Here is a 22,281-nt window from a genome sequence, read left to right on the forward strand (position 1 = left end):
CGCCATGCCCATTTGAAGCCTAAATTAGGGACTTGCATAGGGGTGGACATAGGGGTATTCTACGCCAGTGATTCCCAAACAGGGTGCCTTGCACAGGGGTGATTGATAGTTGCAGTGGTTCTGACAAAAACGCCAAAAATAAAAAACTACAGAAAAAAATCGACATGGGACCCCATTTTGGAAACTACACCCCTCACGGAATATAAGAGGTGAAGTGAGCACTTACATCCCACTGGTATGACGAAAAAAACAATCTCTGAATCAGAATGATAAGTAAAAGCATCCCAGAGTTATTAATGCTTAAAGTAACAAAGGTCAGATTTGCAGAAAAAAAAGGTTGTGTCCTTAACCGGATGACATCTAAGGACGAGCCGGCTGACTCCCATCTGATTCCAGTAGCTGGAGGCCGCCGTTAATAGTTGCTCGCCGATCTGATCGCCACGGCCATATAATAATCCTTTAGATCGCTGCTGTCAAAGCTGACAGCGGCGTCTAAAAGGAGGTTTAAGTGCGGGGAGCGGTTCACTGTGGAGGTAGCCGGAAGCCCCCATCTGCTCTGGCTCTGAGATTGATAGAGCCTGGCTGAACCAGGCTTTATCAATTGAGAGCAGAGCACACAGATCAATGGAGTTCTATGGAATTCTCTTGATCTGGATGAGGAATCTACTGATTCCTCCTAAAAGTCCGCTAAGGGGACTAATTAACCTCTTCAGGACATAGGGCGTATGGATACGCCCTGCATCCCGAGTCCGAGGGCGTATCCATACGCCCGTGGGAATTCCGGCCCCCACCGCTAGCCGGTTGGGGACCGGAGCCGGATGCCTGCTGAAATCGTTCAGCAGGCATCGGGGCATATCGCCCAGGGGGGTCATTATGCCCCCCCATGTCGGCGATCGCCGCAGATCGCTGGACAATTCAGTCCAGCGATCTGCGGCGATTCCGGGTCAATCGGGTCTCCAGTGACCCGATGACCCGGAATTACTGGCCAGAGCCAGTAGAGCCGGAATTACTGGCCAGAGCCTGCAGGGGTGAGGTGGCACTGGTGCCACCTCACGATCGCCCTGATTCGTCGGCCGGATTACCGGCCGACCAATCAGGGCACCTGCTGCGGGTGTCACTCCTGCACCCGCTCCGCCCCTCTTCTGGAGGACGTGAGCGGGTGCAGGACGTGCACCCCGGGTGCTGGGGACCCCGATCCCTGGCGTTAATGTTGGGATCGGGGCCCCAGGAGCAGCGGCGGCGGGACTGACCTGCAGCGTCTGGATCGTTGGAGGTGAGTGACAGCCTCCTGCTGTTGCTTAGCAACAGCTCCCAGCATGCAAAAAGGGCATGCTGGGAGCTGTAGTTATGCAACAGCAGGAGGCAGACCACCACAACTCCCAGCATTCCCTTATGGGCATGCTGGGACTTATGGTTTTGCAACAGCTGGAGGCACATTCTTTCTATGGAAAAGTGTACCTTCAGCTGTTGTATAACTACAACTCCCAGCTTGCACAAACAGCTAAAGTGCATGCTGGGAGTTGTAGTGGTGCATCTGCTGGTTGCATAACTACAACTCCCAGCATGCCTGCCAGCTTGGCTGTCGGTGACTGCTGAGAGTTGTAGTTTTGCAACAGCTGAAGGCACACTGGTTGTGAAACTCAGAGTTTTTTTTTACCTAACTCAGTGTTTCACGACCGGTGTGCCTCCAGCTGTTGCAAACTACAACTCTCAGCAGTCACCGTACACCATGCACCGTACATGCTGGGAGTTGTAGTTTTGCAACAGCTGGAGGCACACTGGTTGTTAAACACTGAGTTAGGTCACAAACTCAGTGATACATAACCAGTGTGCCTACAGTTGTTGCAAAACTGCAACTCTCAGCAGTCACCGACAGCCAACCGGCATGCTGGGAGTTGTAGTTATGCAACAGCTGGATGTTTCTCCCCCCACCCCAATGTGAATGTACAGGGTACACTCACATGGGCGGAGGATTACAGTAAGTATCTGGCTGCAAATTTGAGCTGCCGCAAACTTTCTGCTGCAGCTCAAATTGCCAGCGAGAAACTACTGTGAACCCCCGCCCGTGCGACTGTACCCTAAAAACACTACACTACACTAACACAAAATAAAATAAAAAGTAAAAAACACTACGTATACACATACCCCTATACAGCCCCCCTCCCCTCCCCAATAAAAATGAAAAACGTCTGGTACGCCACTGTTTCCAGAACGGACCCTCCAGCTGTTGCAAAACAACTCCCAGTATTGTCGGACAGCCGTTGACTGTCCAGGCATGCTGGGAGTTTTGCAACAGCTGGAGGCAACCTGTTTGGGAATCACTGGCGTAGAATACCCCTATGTCCACCCCTATGCAATCCCTAATTTAGGCCTCAAATGCGCATGGCGCTCTCACTTTGGAGCCCTGTCGTATTTCAAGGCAACAGTTTAGGGTCACATATGGGGTATCGCCGTACTCGGGAGAAATTGTGTTACAAATTTTGGGGGGTATTTTCTGCTTTAACCCTTTTTAAAAATGTAAAATTTTTGCGAAAACAAGCATTTTAGGTAAAAAAAATAATTTTTTTTTACATATGCAAAAGTCGTGAAACACCTGTGGGGTATAAAGGTTCACTTAACCCCTTGTTACGTTCCCCGAGGGGTCTAGTTTCCAAAATGGTATGCCATGTGTTTTTTTTTTTGCTGTCGTGGCACCATAGGGGCTTCCTAAATGCGGCATGCCCCCAGAGCAAAATTTGCTTTCAAAAAGCCAAATGTGACTCCTTCTCTTCTGAGACCTGTAGTGCGCCAGCAGAGCACTTTTCACCCCCATATGGGGTGTTTTCTGAATCGGGAGAAATTGGGCTTCAAATTTTTAGGGGTATTTTCTGCTATTACCCTTTTTAAAAAAAAAAAAAAATTGGGGGAAAACAAGCATTTTAGGTATAAATTTTTTTTTTTTTTTTACATTTGCAAAAGTCGTGAAACACCTGTGGGGTATTAAGGTTCACTTTATCCCATGTTACATTCCCCGAGGGGTCTAGTTTCCAAAATGGTATGCCATGTGGGTTTTTTTTTTTTGCTGTTCTGGCACCATAAGGGCTTCCTAAAGGTAACATGCCCCCCAAAAACCATTTCAGAAAAACCTACTCTCCAAAATCCCTTCCCTTCTGAGCCCTCTACTGCGCCCGCCGAGCACTTTACATGGACATATGAGGTATGTGCTTACTCGAGAGAAATTGGGCTACAAATACAATTAAAAATTTTGTTCTTTTACCCCTTGTAAAAATTCAAAAATTGGGTCTACAAGAACATGTAAGTGTAAAAAATGAAGATTGTGAATTTTCTCCTTCACTTTGCTGCTATTCGTGTGAAACACCTAAAGGGTTAAAACGCTGACTGAATGTCATTTTGAATACTTTGGGGGGTGTAGTTTTTATAATGGGGTCATTTATGGGGTATTTCTAATATGAAGACCCTTCAAATCCACTTCAAACCTGAACTGGTCCCTGAAAAATACTGAGTTTGAAAATTTTGTGAAAAATCGGAAAATTGCTGCTGAACTTTGAAGCCCTCTGGTGTTTTCCAAAAGTAAAAACTCATAAATTTTATGATGCAAACATAAAGTAGACATATTGTATATGTGAACCAAAAAAAAAATGTATTCGTAATATCCATTTTCCTTACAAGCAGAGAGCTTCAAAGTTAGAAAAATGCAAAATTTTCGAATTTTTCATCAAATTTACGGATTTTTCACCAAGAAAGGATGCAAGTATCGACCAAAATTTACCACTATGTTAAAGTAGAATATGTCACGAAAAAACTATCTCGGAATCAGAATGATAACTAAAAGCATTCCAGAGTTATTAATGTTTAAAGTGACAGTGGTAAGATGTGCAAAAAACGCTCCGGTCCTTAAGGCCAAAATGGGCTCTGAAGGGGTTAAGTATATAAAAAAACAAAGTTGTATAAAAGTTTTAAAAACACCCATTAACCCTTTCCATATTAAAAGTTTGAATCACCCCCCTTTTCCCAAATTCAATATAGAAAATATGTAAACATAATGAAAATAAACATATGTGGTATCGCCGCATGCGGAAATGTCTGAACTATAAAAATATAATGTTAATTAAACCGCACGGTCATTGGCGTTTACGTAAAAAAATACCAAAGTACAAATGTGAATATTTTTGGTCACTTTGTTTATACTAAACAAAATGTATAAAAAGCGATCAAAAAGTCCCATGAAAAGAATCATGGTACCAATAAAAACTTCAGGTCATCACGCAAAAAAATGAGCCCTCATACATCCCTGTATACAGATAAATAAAAAGTTATAGGGGTCAGAACATGACAATTTTAAACATAATTTTGGTGGATGTAGTTATAATTTGTTTTAGGTAGTAAAATAAAATAAAACCTACACAAATTAGGTATCCTTGTAACCGTATAGACCTACAGAATAACAATAAGGTGTCATTTTTACAGAAAAGTGCACTGCGTAGAATCGCAAGCCCTCAAAAGTTACAAAAGGGCATTTTCATATTTTAAATTTTGCCCCACAACTATTTTTTTCTGGTTTTGTGGTGAAATGATTGATGTCATGACAAAGTAAAATTGATGGCGCAAAAAAAAAAAAACAAGCCCTCATATGGGTCTGTAGGTGAAAATTTTTAATTGTTATGATTTTTAGAAGCTGAGGAGGAAGGGGTTAAGGTCAAACGTAGGGGTTAAACGTAGAGGGGGAAATTTATCAAAACCTGTGCATAGGAAAAGTTGCTGAATTACCCATAGCAACCAGATTGCGTATTTCATTTTTCACTTGGGTTGATTGGTTGCTATGGGCAACTGCACCACTCCTTCTCTGCACATGTTTTAATAAATGTCCCCCAGAGCTCTTTTTTTGTTTAGAATACCACTCCCACATAAGACCACTTTTTACTGCAATTCGGGGTGATAGTCTCAAAGTAGTTTTACTGCATAGATATAAAAAAAAAAACGAAAAAACACAAAACTGAAACCCATTCTGTGTTCGGTGAAGTAAAGCACAGGTGAACACAACAGTACCAGTTAACGAGGACATAAGGACATTTTTACTCAAAACTCCAACAAAACGACACGTGTTATAGACAAGAACATGGCGCCCTACTCCCTTACGTCACCGGCTTTCTGGCAGGAAGAAAGCCGCCTATCAGAGACCTCCTCCACCCACAGACGCACTTGGAGTCACGTGGGAGAACCGGCGCTCGCCCTATAAAAAGCGTGCTGTTGACGTCAGCGTTCTCTTCCGCCTGTTTGTCTGCTGTGAGGCAGACAGTCCGCCGAGGCTTTTTTCCCGTGAAGAGAATCCACCGTCATCCGCCAAAATGGTAAGCGGCAGGCCCCGGTTAAGACGCTGCGGTGGCACCTGGGTTGTCCCTCGGTGTGGTAGATGAGGATTTGTGGCATTTGGCCGCTATTGTCAGGCAGTCTGGGTTAGACAATAACCTCGCCCTCTGTAGCCATTCTTAGGCCTCACCTTGTGAGGGGTTTTAAGCGCTGCCTTGTAGTAAAAGCTGTTGCCTCATCTTACGCATTGGGACTGTCGCTTAGCGGCACAGGCTGTAGGCCCGGTAGCTATTTGCCGGTGATTCTTGCTGTTCTGCCCCCACCTGCGAACGCCCGTCCGCCTGGTTATGTAACCGCTGCTGTGCACTGAGGCGATGATGACGCAGCGGTTTTCGGCTGTCGTTGACCAGACAGCTGTTAGCGTTCGGAATTAGGGCCAAGCAGGGCGCTCACTATCTACTTCATATCCAATTGTCTTCAAGAGCCTCCAGCTGTTGCCAAACTCCATGTCCGGTTCTGTTTAAACTTGCTGGGAGTTGAAGCCTTGAAACAGCTGGAGCCAGTCTGGTTGGGGAAACACTGGTTTAGACTGGTTTGAGACTAATGGCTTTTTGTTAAGGATCTGAGTAGTTCCTATGGCAGTGTTCTTCAACCAGGGTGCCTCCAGCTGTTGCAAAACAACAACTCTCAGAATGCCCGGACAGCCGAAGGCTGTCCGGGCATTCTGGGAGTTGTTGTTTTGCAACAGCTGGAGGCACCCTGGTTGTGGAAACAATAGGGTCTCTGTTCATATTACATATAAGGGTTGTAGACAATGATGCACTTGCCACTATTAGTATGATTACATATCATTTGTCTTGGCATAGATGGTAAAATGCCCCTTTAGGTTCTATTCACACTGTGTTCTGTGCAGGATTTTCTGCTGCAGATTTCCATGTAAACTAACTGAACACAGCTTCAAATCTGTTCAGAATACTGTACGTGTGAATAGACACTTAAGCTGTAACTCTTCTCTACTCACCTGAGTATGTAGTTATGGCATCCATACCTTCAATCCTTGGACTCTATTGCATATGGACCTTCTTAAATAACTTTGTTAACGCAGAGAAAATGTAAAAAAATTCTTGTGATGTCTTGGTGTTCAACATGGGTTGCTCTGCTTTTATTTTTTATTTTTTTTAAAGCAGATTTTGGTCCCTTAAAGTCACCAGGGAATTGGCTAAGAATTTAGTTTACATCAGCTTATCAAATACTGTACATTGATTCATGAAGTAAAAATGCCATTCACTTATGACCCAATTTACCTGGATTTAGTTTAGTATTTGGAGCGTTTGTGTTGAACTTTCAGTAAAACAGGCCAAAAACCTGTTGCATGCAGTTTTTTTGGCCCTGCTAAGTCAGCACAAAGACCAACAGCCCAAAAGCTGAGACCTATTGCTTGCAATAGGTACTGTGTGGCTCCATAGAATTGTTTAGTTTATCACTTGTAATGGAGGCACCAAACATCTTCTGAGGCAGATGTAAGCCTAGCCTAGTTAACATTTAGTCACAAAGGTAAGATACAAGCTTATTTTATGGCCCATAGTAATAGCTTTATCTGCTGGGGGTAGATCTTTTGATTAGAATTCCTGTTGAGCTTTGGTATTGGGTATATTGTATAATTTCACTGTCCACTTGTGCACTTATCTACTAGTTGAAGCATTAAATTATTAAAAACATATGACTTGTTGAACGCACTCCCAAGACCCACAGCAATTGAGTTACTAGCATTGTTTATCTTCGTCTTTCCCATGGAGAGACGGAGGAAGCACGCAGCCTTAGGGGAGATCCAGGGCCCAGTACAGGAGATCACGGTGGAATAAGGATACGTTTTCATGTGACTATTCTATTAACCTAGGGCTGAAACAACTAATCAACTATATATTATGAAGAGTCCAAAAGGTCAACCTATATCCCTTATGATCCAGGGGAAGGCAAAAAAAACCTCATACTAGAAGTAAAAATTCCTTCCTGACTCGAAATTGAACATCAGAATAAATCCCTGGATCAACGTTCTGTCCCTATAAATCTAGTATCCATAACCAGCGATGATGTTGTTCTACAAAAATACATCCAGCCCCTTTTTTGAATTCTTTTAGAGTTCACCATGACACCTCCTCTGGCAATAGTTGCCAACTGTATCATAATTGATTGATCGGCTGGTCTATTAGTTGGTCAGCAAGCTTCTAAAGCTTAAATACTTGATGGTTATCACTATGTAGATATGTAACTGTAATCCGTGGGGGGCCCAGCACACCTGATCTGCTTCCTGCAGCTATTGCGAATCCCTGGTTGTCAGGCTCTGTGCTAAAGGCCAGACTCAATAGTTCCAGAGAATAGCACTTAAAAGAAATTTATACTTTAAAGAATTATGTATTTAAATAAAAAGCTACTCTGCTCAGCATCTTGCCAACCCCAAAAACCCAGCATCCCTTAGCTAAAACACAAGTCCTTTAGTCTGATATCCTTAACTTCTCTCATCTAACTCAAACTATCTTCTAAACTATGGTTATTTTTATTAATTATGAAAATAATAGTCTCAGCCCTACTCTAAACAAAACCATTGTGGCATTTTAAACTAATGAAAAGGTTAGACAATTTAAGTCTAATCCAAGCTTAATGTTGCCGGTCTAATAGAATGTTTGTGGCAGTGCCACTCTTTTACTAGTATCTTATATTGCAGATCCATGTTTCTAATTATTGACATCCCCCCCCAAAAATAGCTGGTGCTTCATCTAGATTCCAAGTTTAGTTTTTAACTTCTAACTTGTCCTTCAATTAGGTGAATTTCACGGTTGACCAGATTCGTGCCATCATGGACAAAAAGGCAAATATCCGCAACATGTCTGTCATAGCCCATGTGGATCATGGAAAGTCCACTCTGACAGACTCGCTGGTGTGTAAAGCTGGCATTATTGCCTCTGCTCGTGCTGGTGAGACGCGTTTCACTGACACTCGTAAGGATGAGCAGGAGCGGTGCATTACCATCAAATCTACGTAAGTAAAGGCAATTTAAAAGTGAGTGTTCAAAAATGTTACAAACTTGTCAGTAATTCCTCTTTATGTTCTCTAGTGCCATCTCCCTCTTCTACGAGCTTTCTGAAAATGACTTGGCTTTCATCAAGCAAAGCAAAGATGGTTCTGGCTTTCTTATCAACTTGATTGACTCACCTGGCCATGTCGACTTTTCCTCTGAGGTCACTGCTGCACTACGTGTCACTGATGGCGCTTTAGTTGTTGTGGACTGTGTATCTGGTGAGTCTTTTTAAATTTATTCTTAAATCAGCTTGAAAGGATGTTCTAGATAAAATTATTTCTTACAATTTTTCTTTCCCCCCTCCATATCAGGGGTGTGTGTACAAACTGAGACTGTGCTCCGTCAGGCTATTGCTGAGCGTATCCGCCCTGTCTTGATGATGAACAAGATGGACCGTGCTCTCTTAGAACTGCAGCTAGAACCAGAGGAACTCTACCAGACTTTCCAACGTATAGTAGAAAATGTGAACGTAATCATTTCCACCTATGGTGAGGGTGAAACTGGCCCAATGGGAAACATAATGGTAAGTGATTTTACAATTCTTTAAGTGACAGTAAAACCTCCTGTTCATACATGTTATAAATGGATAGTCTAGTGTGTACTGTAATTTCCATTTAAAATGTACTTGTCACTTTAAATATTTTATAACATGTCAAATGATTGTCAGGGTCTCATTGCTGAGACCCACTTAGTAAGGATAAGCATGCATTAGCAGTATTTACTCAATTTCTCCTGGTGTGTTGTCCTACTTTCCCAGAGACTTCTATAGTGTGTCATTTAAACGAAGATCAGAGCTGGGAAATATAACGTATCCCAACTTGTCTGATCAGTGGTGGTCTAGGCCCTGAACTTAAAGGGGTTCTCCGGCCCTAGACATCTTATCCCCTATCCAAAGTATAGTGGATAAGATGTCTGATCGTGGGGTCCTGCCGCTAAGAACCCCATGCAATCTCTCCTGCAGCACCCACTGTCACCATTCTCATGGAGCAAAGATCACTAAGTGTCTGACTCATGATACAGGGGCCAGAGTATTGTGACATCACACTCCACCCCTCAATGCAAGCCTATGAGAGGTGTGACAGCCACCCCACCTTTCCCCTCTATTGGGAGTCATCAGACACAGAGCAAACTTAGCTCCATGAGGCTGACAGGGTGCTGCTGGAGAGATTGCCAGGGTCCCCAGCTAGCTGGTGATAAGTTGTCTAGGGCTGGAGGTCCCCTTTAAACTAACATTTTACACACATTAAATGTGTATGGATAGTACCCACTTAAAATGTGGCAGCTAAAGGGTGTAACACATAAGCTAAAATATAAATGGTTTTAATTTACTAAATCTAGTGCTAACAAACTTTCCAGGGTCAGAGGGCAGAGATGCTGAATCATGTTTTGGGCAAGTTCTGTAAGCCCTTCAACACTAGAATATTAACTTCATTTTGATAGGCTATCTAACCTTTTATCCATCTCCTATAGATTGACCCAGTTCTAGGTACTGTTGGCTTTGGCTCTGGATTGCATGGCTGGGCTTTCACCCTGAAACAGTTCGCTGAGTTGTATGTAGCAAAGTTTTCTGCAAAGGGAGAAGGTCAATTGTCACCAGCAGATCGGGCTAAAAAAGTGGAAGACATGATGAAAAAGTTGTGGGGTGACAGGTAAGATCTGTAAAAATTTTAAATTATTTTTGTAGAAGGTGGAGAACTTTTTTTCAGTTTTAATTTCTCTTACAGGTATTTTGACCCAGCAAATGGCAAATTCAGCAAATCTGCCAACAATGCTGATGGCAAAAAGCTGCCAAGAACCTTCTGTCAGTTGATCCTGGACCCAATTTTCAAGGTGAGGATTTTCTCACTGGAGTTATTTTTGATACCTTATGCAGCTAGCCTTTGCTAAGAACATCAAACTGTATATTTAAAGGGATATTCTGATGCTGTAGAAAGAATCTATGCCTGGACCCTTCATAGCCCTGTTTTTTCCAAGTCCCCTGCTTCATTACTTTAACCCCTTAAGGACCAAGGACATACCAGTACGTCCTTGGTCCTGCTCTTCTGATATAACGCGGGGTTACACAGTAACCCCGCGTCATATCATGGCGGGCCCGGCGTCATAGTGAAGCCGGGACCCGCCTCTAATAGCGCGCAGCGCCGATCGCGGCGCCGCGCGCTATTAACCCTTTAGCCGCACGCTCAAAGCTGAGCCGCGCAGCTAAAAGTGAAAGTGAAAGTTCCCGGCTAGCTCAGTCGGCCTGTTCGGGATAGCCGCGGCTAATCGCGGCATCCCGAACAGCTGACAGGACAGCGGGAGGGCCCCTTCCTGCCTCCTCGCTGTCCGATCGCCGAATGACTGCTCAGTGCCTGAGATCCAGGCATGAGCAGTCATGCGGCAGAATCGTTGATCACTGGTTTCTTATGAGAAACCAGTGATCAACATAGAAGATCAGTGTGTGCAGTGTTATAGGTCCCTATGGGACCTATAACACTGCAAAAAAAAGTGAATAAAGATCATTTAACTCCTCCCCTATTAAGTTTGAATCACCCCCCTTTTCCAATAAAAAAAAAAACAGTGTAAATAAAAATAAACATATGTGATATCACCGCGTGCGGAAATGTCCGAATTATAAAAATATATCATTAATTAAACCGCTCGGTCAATGGCGTGCGCGCAAAAAAATTCCAAAGTCCAAAATAGTGCATTTTTGGTCACTTTTTATATCATTTAAAAATCAATAAAAAGTGATCAATAAGTCTAATCAATGCAAAAATGGTACCGTTAAAAACTTCAGATCACGGCGCAAAAAATTAGTCCTCATACCGCCCCATACACAGAAAAATAAAAAAGTTATAGGGGTCAGAAGATGACAATTTTAAACGTATTAATTTTCCTGCATGTAGTTATGATTTTTTCCAGAAGTCCGACAAAATCAAACCTATATAAGAAGGGTATCATTTTAATCGTATGGACCTACAGAAAACATATCAGGTGTCATTTTTACCGAAAAATGTACTACGTAGAAACAGAAGCCCCCAAAAGTTACAAAACAGCGTTTTTTTTTCAATTTTGTCGCACAATGATTTTTTTTCCCGCTTCACCGTAGATTTTTGGGCAAAATGAATGACGTCATTACAAAGTAGAATTGGTGGCGCAAAAAATAAGCCATATGGATTTTTAGGTGTAAATTTGAAAGAGTTATGATTTTTTTAAAGGCAAGGAGCAAAAAACGAAAATGCAAAAACGGAAAAACCTCCGGTCCTTAAGGGGTTAACCTAAGAAGCCATTGTGACAATTGAAGATAAAAGCCATTTTGTAACTTTTGGGGTCTTCTGTTTCTATGCAGTACATATTTCAGTGAAAATGACACCTGATCTTTATTCTGTAGGTCCATATGATACTCAGTTTGATTGTGTCATACTTCTGCAAAAAACTACATGCAAAGAAAGCTATAAATTTAAAATTGTCATCTTCTGACCTAACTTATTTTTCTTTCTGCACATGGGGGCAGTATGAGGGCTAATTTTTTGCGCCATGATCTGAAGTTTTTAGCAGTATTGATCTGACTCTTTGATCGCTTTTTTTTTTCATGGTATCAAAAGCGACCAAAAATGTATTTTGTACTTTGGAATTTTTTTGCACATACGCCGTTTGTGCGGTTTAATGTATTATAGGTCTGACATTTACGCGCATCGCGGTACCACATGTTTATCTTTAACTTTTTATGGCAAAAGGGGGTGGTTTGTTTTAACCCTTTCCTTAAAAAAAAGTTCAATCACATTTAGTAACTTTTCTATTTTTTTACACTTTTGTTTGCAGTGTTATAGCTCCCATAGGGGGCTATAACAGTGCATACACTTATTGCCAGCACAGCATTGATCAGTGTTATCGGTCAATTGCTCAAGCCTGCATCTCTGGCTTGGAGCAATCCATCACTGAAGGGACACACCGGAGGAAGGTAAGAGGACCTCTGCCCTGTCCCAGATCGGGACACCGCATTTTCACTGTGGTGGGCCCAAAAAGCCCCACTGAGCAGCCGGGAAGGTTTTACTTTCATTAGACACAGCGTTCAACTCTGAACGCCGCATCTAAAGGGTTAATAGCGCTATTAGCCCCGGGTCCCGGCTTCAGATACATGCCGGACCCACCCAATATGACATGGGGTGACATGTACCGGGGTATAAATCCTTGGTCATTAAGGGGTTAAATATGAAGCCCTGGGTATAAATAGGTGGTTCAACTTTAACATGTGAAAACAGGCTTGGGTAGCTTTAAAGTTTACATTTAACAAAGACATTTTATATAATGTAGATAATACCATATGTATATTTATAATATACATTGGTCAAAAATGTTTGTCCCTGCAGCTATTGCCTGCCTCTCTGAGGAGACCAAATACAGGAAGTGAAGGTGGACAAGCAGGGTTCTGACAAGCCAGGAGCCTGCCCAGAGCCCTGCTTGTCCTGTCCTCACTGCCTTTATTTTGACCCTCACAAAGACGTATGCAATAGCTGCAGGTATATCCAAAAATATTCCATTTTTTTTAACAAATGTATATTACAAATATACATATAATGGTATCTAAATTAAACTTTTTTTACAGGTACATTTTAAATGGGCACTGTCAGCAGCAAAAACTGTTACTGAAATAAAAAAAACTTTTGTAATAGGTTACAAAACTTTTCAAATATTACCCCCTTGGACAGAGGGTTTTCCAGTTTTTGCACTTTTTTTTTACTCTCCTTTAAAAAAAATCACAACCCTTTCAATTCTGCATGGTAAGGATTAGGTACTGAGTATTTTTTTGTAGAATGACAGGTATGCTTTAACTATTGTGTATGATGATTAAATATTTCTTCACTTTGAACTGATATCAGCTGAAGATATATTAAGTCTGAAATATATAGTAAAAAATCTACTTTAAAATTTTAATGTGACTGACAAGTAACAAGTTCCTGATACTGTTTTTAGGTGTTTGATGCCATTATGAACTTCAAAAAAGAAGAGACTGCAAAGTTGATAGAGAAATTGGACATTAAGCTTGACAGTGAGGACAAGGACAAGGAAGGCAAACCTTTGCTTAAGGTAACAACTTTTTAAATGTGTAAAATGCATTGTTCAGTGTTGCTGCAAAAGCTTAAAGTAACCCATCTTGTAAATATAGGCTGTTATGAGACGATGGCTTCCAGCTGGTGAAGCACTTCTTCAAATGATTGCCATCCATCTGCCTTCACCTGTGACTGCTCAGAAATACCGTTGTGAACTTTTATATGAGGGACCCCCAGATGATGAAGCTGCCATGGGTATGTTTGATGATTTTCAACCAAAGTTATACTGCAACATAAATTGTTAGCTTACTAATCGGCTAATCTCACACCAGGACTTGGCAAGAACCTCTGCTCTGGGTCTTTAAGGGCAACTAAACCCATAGCCCATCCTTTTCCCCCCCCCCCCTCAACTGATGTCTAAATATAACTAGCTATTATAGAGAAGTTGTCACATGCATGAAGTGGGGGAAGACCATCATCCAGGCATCCACTCAGACCAAATTGCTTAGAAAGGTGGGGCTGCTTTCAGACAGACCATGTGGTTTCTGTCCTGGACAGATGAGTCATGCTTTCTTTAGTGTTGAGAACTGGGAGGTGTGTGCAGCCTCAGCCAATCAGACAACCTCTGTGCTGCTCAAAGCAATAATGGTGAGGGCTGCAATGATTGCTGGGAGATAATGGCAAAGAACATAAAGCAGCTGGAGAAGAGGGCGTGCCACTGAACAGATCCAGGTAGGGTAGTGGTTCTGAAGTTTTTGTGTAGACTTCCCTGGGGGTACCCCCTTAAAGGCAATTTGCTTCTAATAACTTATCCCCTATCTGCAGGATAGGGGGGGTGTGTGATTGTAGGGGTCTGAACACTGGGACCCGCTGCAATCTCCTGCACAGGGCCGCCCCTCTCCCATGCAGGAGGCATGCTGGCCACAGCATGACTCTGGTTAACACTCCTCCATGTAGTTCAATAGGGGAGGCAGTGTTTGCATTGCCCATAGAACTATATGGGGAGGGGGCATGCAGTTAACATCTCTAGTTCAACGCTATGCCAGGGCCCAGTTTAGGAGATGGCAGGGGTCCCAGCTATTGGCTCCCCGCGATCAAACACTTATCCCCTATCCTGTGGCTAGGGGATAAGTGTTAGAACGCTGCAGTTGTCATTTAAGGCTGTTCTTTGTTTAGTTTCCTAGCATGTCTGTGGTGGGTATGAGGCATTCAGTGTTAAAATACTGAATGGGAAGGATTTCCTGTTGAGCAAAGGACAGTGGGGGCATTTAAAAGTGGTACATTTTCCAGTTTTAGGGGGAGATCTATGAACCTGTCCAAAGGAAAATTTGAGTTGCCCATGCAAACCAGATTTCTTCCATTTTTTTTACCAGAATGAAAGCAAGCTGGTTGCTATGGGCAACTTCTACACTGGACATGTTGATAAATCCCCCCCCCCCCCCCCCCTTAGAGCCCAAATGACAGTGAAAGTTGTTTACGTGTGCCAAACTTGTGAAATGGGGTCACTGACAAATCGTCACAGAACTGCTCTACTTAAAGGAAAACTGTCAGATATTTTCTCCCACACTATCCACAGGTACTGGTTGGTGTGGGAGAAGCTGATCAAAACGAGCCTGTCCTTCCCTCGATCCGCCCGGCTGTTCACCAGCAATAGTAGTCTTATTCTATGTGTATCTTGCTGATGTCGGTGCCACTTATGAATATTCCCTCTTTGCCGCTCCAAACTGGAAGGGGATGAATATTCATGAGCAGTGTTGCTGTCAGTGCCAGTTAGCTGCAGAAGCCCTGCCCGTGCCAGTTACAGCAAGATATACACATAGATTAAAACTATTGTGGGCAGCCAGGCGGATCCAGGCAAGGTAGGGCTCGCTGGAATCGGCGTCTCCCGCACTATCCAACAGTAACTGGATAGTGTAGGAGAAAATATCTGACAGTTTTCCTTTAACTTGTTGCATGGCCGCCACGTCTCCATTTTTCAAATGTTGCAAGGACTTTTAAGGGGTACTCCGGTGGAAAACAATTTTTATTTTATCAACTGCTAGAAAGTTAAACATATTTGTATGTTACATATAATTAAAAATCATAATCCTTCCAGTACTTATCAGCTGCTCCTCCACAAGATACTTTTATCTTTTTGAATTTCCTTTGTCAGGCAAATGTGTCAGCAGAGCACTGGTCAGACAAAAGCAATAAAAAAAACTTCCTGTGGATCATACAGCAGCTAAGTACTGAGATATTCAGTTACTTCTATTTAAAGATCTTAATCTAACTTTCTGGCACCAGTTGATCAAAAAAACTTCCAGTTCTATAGGGCAGGGTTGACTTGCTCTGTGATAACTTGTAAATCTGGCCCATGCAACACTACAAAGTTGCACTGCACAAAGTGCTGGAAGATCACTTCATGGTAAACATATTAAAATGTTCTAAATTAGGGATCGACTGATATTGTTTTTAGGGCCAATATCAATAATCGGTGGAGGTCAGGGCCGATAGCTTATACCGATATTCCGGTATAGGTTATGGGCTATTTATCCCCCCGCGACACCGCTGCACATAAACTTAAAGCGGGCGCTTTAAATCAATGCACTGCAGTGGCTTTTGCGGTGCCATAGGCTGCCGCCACCACCCGCTTCTCTCCCCCTACCTGTCAGGGTGGTGCGGGCCATCCATCCATCCTTCCTGTAGTGTCCGGTGGCATTCCGGGTGGAGGGTGAACCGGTCCGGGCTGTCGTTCTTCTCCGCTCTGGCCTCGGACGCTGCATAGACGCTGCTGACATCACGGCGTAGCGGAGTCTATGCAGCTACTAGGCCGGAGCCTGCCCGGAGTCGAGATGACCGCCGGAGAAGGACAGCCCGGACTGGTTCACCCGCAACGCCCCTGGACACTACAGGAACGATGGATGGCCCAGACCACCCCCATTTCGGGTAAGTTAAATTTTTTTTTTTTATTGACTTGGTGGGGGAGTGGCCCGACCAGTATAGCGGTATGGGCAAAAATCCATACCAGTATACCGCCCAGCACTACAGTGGGGGGGTGCAGTGGGTCGTGGGGGGCGGAGCATTATCAGCAAGGGAATTGCCGATACCAATAATGCCAAACATCGTGATTATCGGCCGTACCGATCGGTCGATCACTATTCTAAATGTCACACATGGCCATCCTGCAAATTCTCATGATTAATTTAGATAAAAGCAGTCTAAAAAGGTTGGATCCCCCTTGACTGCCCTAATTTGGCTAATAAATGGTGGTCATTAATAGGTGAATAAGCCAGTCCCCTTTAAAAATTGCAAACCAGTTTTCTATAGCCATGTCTTGTATAGCAGCATGAGTACTGATTTACTTAGTTAAGGAATAGGTCATAAGTAATGTACTATCTTCACACTACAGAATTGGTGAGGAAAATTTGCTCATTTCGTTTGGGCCCACATTTTTATTCATGGTACATGGGGCAGAAATGATGCACAATTAGCTTATTTTCACAGATATTTACCAGTGAAAAGTCCCTTTACCTCTAAACAAAGGCGGCTGATTGCAGTGTGAATACCAGGGCCAATGTTTAGGTTCATACAGCAGAAATTCTGAGCACCACTCTGCATGCAGAAATTGTGAACATACACTGATAGCTAATGTAGAACTTCTTCCAACCAGCTGTTAAGAACTGTGATCCTAAAGGACCATTGATGATGTACATATCCAAGATGGTGCCCACAACCGATAAGGGCAGATTCTATGCTTTTGGACGTGTGTTCTCTGGTGTTGTGTCTACTGGCCTCAAAGTTAGAATTATGGGACCAAACTTTACACCTGGAAAGAAAGAAGATCTTTATCTGAAGCCAATTCAGAGGTAAGTGGAAATTGTGTATTAACATTGCCAGCTGACTGAGAATTTAGTCATCAATAAATGTTTCATATTGCTGGTATTTATCTAGTTATTAAGTGTAACACTAAAGTCTAACACACATGCAGGCCAGGAATGTTTAACATTTTTTTTTCCCTGCTAGAACTATTCTGATGATGGGACGTTATGTAGAGCCCATTGAAGATGTACCCTGTGGCAATATTGTTGGTCTGGTTGGAGTGGACCAGTATTTGATAAAGACTGGAACAATCAGCACCTTTGAACATGCACACAACATGCGTGTTATGAAGTTCAGTGTGAGCCCTGTTGTCCGTGTTGCTGTGGAAGCTAAAAACCCTGCTGACCTACCAAAACTTGTAGAAGGCTTGAAGCGTCTGGCAAAATCTGACCCTATGGTGCAGGTAAGATTTAGTTCAGGAAGTTATTTTCCTGTAATGTAATATAAAATTAAACTTAGACCTCACAAATGTTCATGAATTGAAAAGTTAGGGTTAGCACTATAATCCAACAAAGGCTTTTTGATTTAGCAGTCCTTTACACCCCCACCTCTGTAAGATGAGGGAAATCACTTAAGACTCCTGTTAAAACAATCTCCATTAATGCTTTTCCTGATATCATTGGAGGGGCAAGCATCTGGACTCCATTTGATCATAGGTGTCCTTTACCCTGGTTAGACTCTAACCTTAAGTCAGTCAGTCTGTCTAACCTAAGTCAGTCTAGGTTTGTGTTCACTTTTTTTTTCCTCTCCATGGCTCTCCTTTAAAGCTCTATGGGAGAGTTAAAGATTGCCGAACAGCTCTCCCATAGAGCTTTATGGAAGGGCCTCTGCTTTGGGTAGGGGTTGTGACTCACTCCTGTGCTGGAGAACCAGGGCTTCATTTAGGATATAGCAGGGGGCCCCAGCTCAGACCCCCTGCCATCTAAAATGTATCCCTTTTAGGTGATACTTAAACTCTTTAAGATTTTTAAATAGAAGTAAATTTCAAGAAACTGAACTTTTAAACCCAATCTTAAAGCTTCTTGGGTTTTACTGTGCACTTTACAGTAAGAATTTTAAGCTGGAAGTTTGTTTAGCTACAATATCCAGTTTTTATAGGTTGAACTACATTTAAAGTATCCTTAGTATTGTAAACTAAAACGTAGACAGAAGTGCATACTGTAGTTTGTCAAAAATTAAAAGGTAACATACTAAATGCAGAAAGTGATAAAAACAATCTTGTAACAATTATACAATAATAAATGTTCCGGTTTACATTTTTGAACACTTTCTTTATACTGTCACTATAGGGGATTATTACAAGCAGTCATTAGGATCAATCTATTGCGTATCATTAAGTTAGAACTGCTTTTCTAGTAGGCTGCAGGAGACACTATTATAATGGGAAATCTGGCCAACAAGTGAGGCATTCAGTTTTTCTAAACTTTCCATAAGGTCTGACTAATTGGAAAGTTTTTATTGTTGGAGTTAAACCTTTTAAGTTTTGTGCTTTTGAGGGCTTTAATATTTAAATGAAACTTAACACTTTCCTTTGATTAAAGTGCATCATTGAAGAGTCTGGAGAACACATCATTGCTGGAGCTGGTGAGCTGCACTTGGAAATCTGTCTGAAAGATCTTGAAGAGGATCATGCTTGCATTCCAATCAAGGTAACAGAAGATGTTGCTGGTTCTTAATAGCGCAACTTCAAATGATAACTGGCAGATGCATCAACACCACTAACCTTTACATTCAGGTGGTTAGTATGAGTGACAGTAAAGCTACGTTTACATGGTGTAATGTCAGCTGAACTGGGGTATGGAATTTTCCATACTCAATACTGTCCACACTACCTCTGTAAGTTTATGTTGGTGGAGTTGATCTGTTTCTTTTATTTTATTTGCCATGTTAATGGAGTTACATTGCCGCTTTCCACTTCCTCTAGAAATCTGATCCAGTTGTTTCTTACCGTGAGACAGTAAGTGAGGAATCAAACCAACTCTGCTTGTCAAAGTCTCCTAACAAGCACAACCGTCTATACATGAAGGCCCGTCCTTTCCCTGATGGCCTTGCTGAGGATATTGACAAGGGAGATGTGGCTGCACGTCAAGAGCTTAAGACTAGGGCACGTTATCTGGCAGAGAAATATGAATGGGATGTTACTGAAGCAAGGAAGATCTGGTGCTTTGGTCCTGATGGCACTGGGCCAAATATACTCACTGATGTCACAAAAGGAGTCCAGTACTTGAATGAAATAAAGGACAGTGTAGTGGCAGGATTCCAGTGGGCTACAAAGGAGGTAGGTTTAACGTAAAGACTTGATCCAAGAATTAAATGTATAGTGAACATCTAGTTGGTGGTGGTCTTTTGAGTCAGTGACTTTGGTATGTCAAATACTGTTGCATTCGGTAAACTTTTATTTTGACTTTATAAACAACTTAAGTATTTCTTTTTAAACTAATTACCAGGGTGCTCTTTGTGAAGAAAACATGAGGGCTGTTCGTTTTGATGTGCATGATGTGACCCTTCATGCTGATGCCATTCACAGAGGAGGTGGACAGATAATCCCCACTGCCCGTCGCTGTCTCTATGCTTGTGTATTAACAGCACAACCCCGTCTGATGGAACCAATTTATCTTGTAGAGATCCAGGTTGGTGAAGTCTTGTCTACATTTTAGACTCAGTTGTCTGCATTTTTCATACTAAAAGCTGTTAATGTTTTTAATAGTGCCCTGAACAAGTGGTTGGAGGAATCTATGGGGTATTGAACAGGAAGCGTGGACACGTGTTTGAAGAATCTCAAGTTGCTGGCACACCAATGTTTATTGTTAAAGCTTATTTACCTGTCAATGAATCATTTGGTGAGTTCTCCCCTTGAACTTGGATGTTGGGCACACTTGAAGCACTATCTGAAACACAAACTGTGTATAGGGTCCATATGCTGCTCAGCTGGTTCCATTCTAGTAGTTCTTCACAATTAGTTTGTAGTTCGCAAACAATCTACATGTAAAACTACAGTAGTTAGCACATTCCTAGAAGACTAAACTGTGATCACGAACTCTAGTTCCTTAATTGCCACAGAATTGTTCAAAGAACCTGTCTAACTACTTTTTTACCTCAATAGGCTTCACTGCTGATCTACGATCCAACACCGGTGGTCAAGCTTTTCCTCAGTGTGTGTTTGACCATTGGCAGATTCTCCCTGGTGATCCTTTTGATAACACAACAAGACCTAGCCAGGTTGTGGTAGAAACCCGTAAGAGAAAGGGTCTGAAAGAGGGTGTTCCAGCCTTGGACAACTTCCTGGACAAGCTGTGAGCTTTGTATGTGCATACTTAATCATCTGATGGACTTGATAACTACTTGTGACACCTTAAAAAATTTTTGCATCATAAAACATTTGCTCCTCACGTTAATGTCAGACTATCTATGGCCCATCTTGGTGCTATAGCACTTATCAAAGTGTAACACTTAAGCATTTAGTCTGTAACCAAGTGGGAGTATAGGGACTGCTTAAGCATTCAGAATCCTGTTCCTTCACAGCATGAATCAGCATTGTATTGGTGCCATTAATAAAACTTGTATTTGAGCCAGTTGTCTTGTCATGTATGCAACTTTTTTAGTATTAAAATGTTTGTAATAAAAAAATGTAAGCAACGGCGAAACAATTAGAGATGAGCGAACTTACAGTAAATTCGATTCGTCACAAACTGCTCGGCAGTTGATGACTTATCCTGCATAAATTCAGCTTTCAGGTGCTCCGGTGGGCTGGAAAAGGTGGACATAGTCCTAGGAAAGAATCTCCTAGGACTGTAGCCACCTTTTCCAGCCCATAGGAGCACCTGAAAGCTTTATGCAGGATAAGTAATCAACTGCCAAGCCGAGAAGTTTGTGACGAATCGTATTTACTGTAAATTCGCTAATCTCTAGAAACAATCACACATAAAGAATCTCTCCCATGAGGTCCCAGGGTCCATATCAACAAGTGTTGCGGAAAGAACACTCAGGTACACAAGGTACTAAGAAGAACAAGGGAGGGTAAAGACATTCAGACACCCCAGCACAAACATCCTGCACCCCAACTGGGAGAGGGACCCCAGGGGAGAGCCATAAGGGAAGATTTAGCCCAATTAACTGTCACTCGAGATGGCCCCAAATCTACCAAGGAGGTCCATAAGGGACACCAGCAAAATATCAGCATCTGCCAGATATACCAGTGTTATCAGCATGGAGGGACACCTCAACTATGGACCCACTGGGGATACCACAAATATCAGTCACCCCGGATAGCTGCAGCCAGGGGCTCCATCGCCAGTGCAAAAGAAGAGAGCAGACACCCTTGCCTAGTTCTCCATCCCAGAGGGAAGGGGTCGGACACCTCCTAGATTAGTTCGGATAGCATACAGCAAGCACAGAACCGAGGGCCCAACCGTCCAATACTTCCCAGAGGACCACAAAACTAAGTCAAAGGAGATATATTGAGAGATCTAAACTGACAACCACACCAGGGTAATAAGAGCCGGGCTAGCGGGAGCACTAGAGTGCGACCGCTCAACTCCTCATCCAGGCCACGCCCCCATGTATGCAACTTTAACAAAATGGATGCAGTTTAGGCCAAATTGGCCTGACATAAAGATGTGAAAGAGCCCTGGGCCTCGAACTCCTTCAGGAGTGGCAGAAAATGGCAGCTACTGCATTTTCATAGTGGATAAGACAAACTAGTGTGTGAGCTTGGGGGAGGTTTAGGTAACTGGCTTAATTTCAGTGGTATCCCCAGAAGTGTAAAGTATTTGGCAGTGCTGTCCATCTGGTGCCATGTATGCAGTCTTTGAACAGCTGTTTGAGGGAGCATATTGATGTAAACTTGTAATTTTTTTTCTTTTCTAAGCTAAGGTTCTAGATGTAAAAAAAGCTACTTGAGACATTGTTAGCAGAAGATCATCATTTATCCTTCCCCCTCAAATTAAATCTCTGGGTGGGATGTTGGTGAATGAGAGGCAGATTTGACAGCAGGGTCGAAGTGTCAAGACT

General features: G+C 42.6%; 1 protein-coding gene and 1 non-coding gene across 2 annotated transcripts; both read left to right on the plus strand.

Annotated features, from left to right (window-relative positions):
* Positions 1 to 5,108: 5,108 nt before the first annotated feature.
* Positions 5,109 to 20,839, plus strand: EEF2 (eukaryotic translation elongation factor 2). Its single transcript, XM_056573847.1, has 15 exons — positions 5,109 to 5,348; positions 8,129 to 8,343; positions 8,420 to 8,601; positions 8,695 to 8,906; positions 9,854 to 10,032; positions 10,108 to 10,213; positions 13,337 to 13,450; positions 13,530 to 13,668; positions 17,063 to 17,258; positions 17,416 to 17,674; positions 18,813 to 18,920; positions 19,196 to 19,549; positions 19,719 to 19,901; positions 19,979 to 20,111; positions 20,375 to 20,839. Exons 1-15 carry the CDS (start codon positions 5,346 to 5,348, stop codon positions 20,566 to 20,568), a joined length of 2,577 nt encoding a protein of 858 aa, XP_056429822.1. The 5' UTR covers positions 5,109 to 5,345; the 3' UTR covers positions 20,569 to 20,839.
* On the plus strand, positions 13,200 to 13,265 carry LOC130345720 (small nucleolar RNA SNORD37). The gene has a single exon (XR_008884292.1). It is a non-coding gene; the product is annotated as a small nucleolar RNA SNORD37 (small nucleolar RNA).
* Positions 20,840 to 22,281: the final 1,442 nt, after the last annotated feature.

Source organism: Hyla sarda, chromosome 1, assembly GCF_029499605.1.
Source record: "Hyla sarda isolate aHylSar1 chromosome 1, aHylSar1.hap1, whole genome shotgun sequence".
NCBI classification, from domain to species: Eukaryota; Metazoa; Chordata; class Amphibia; order Anura; family Hylidae; genus Hyla; species Hyla sarda.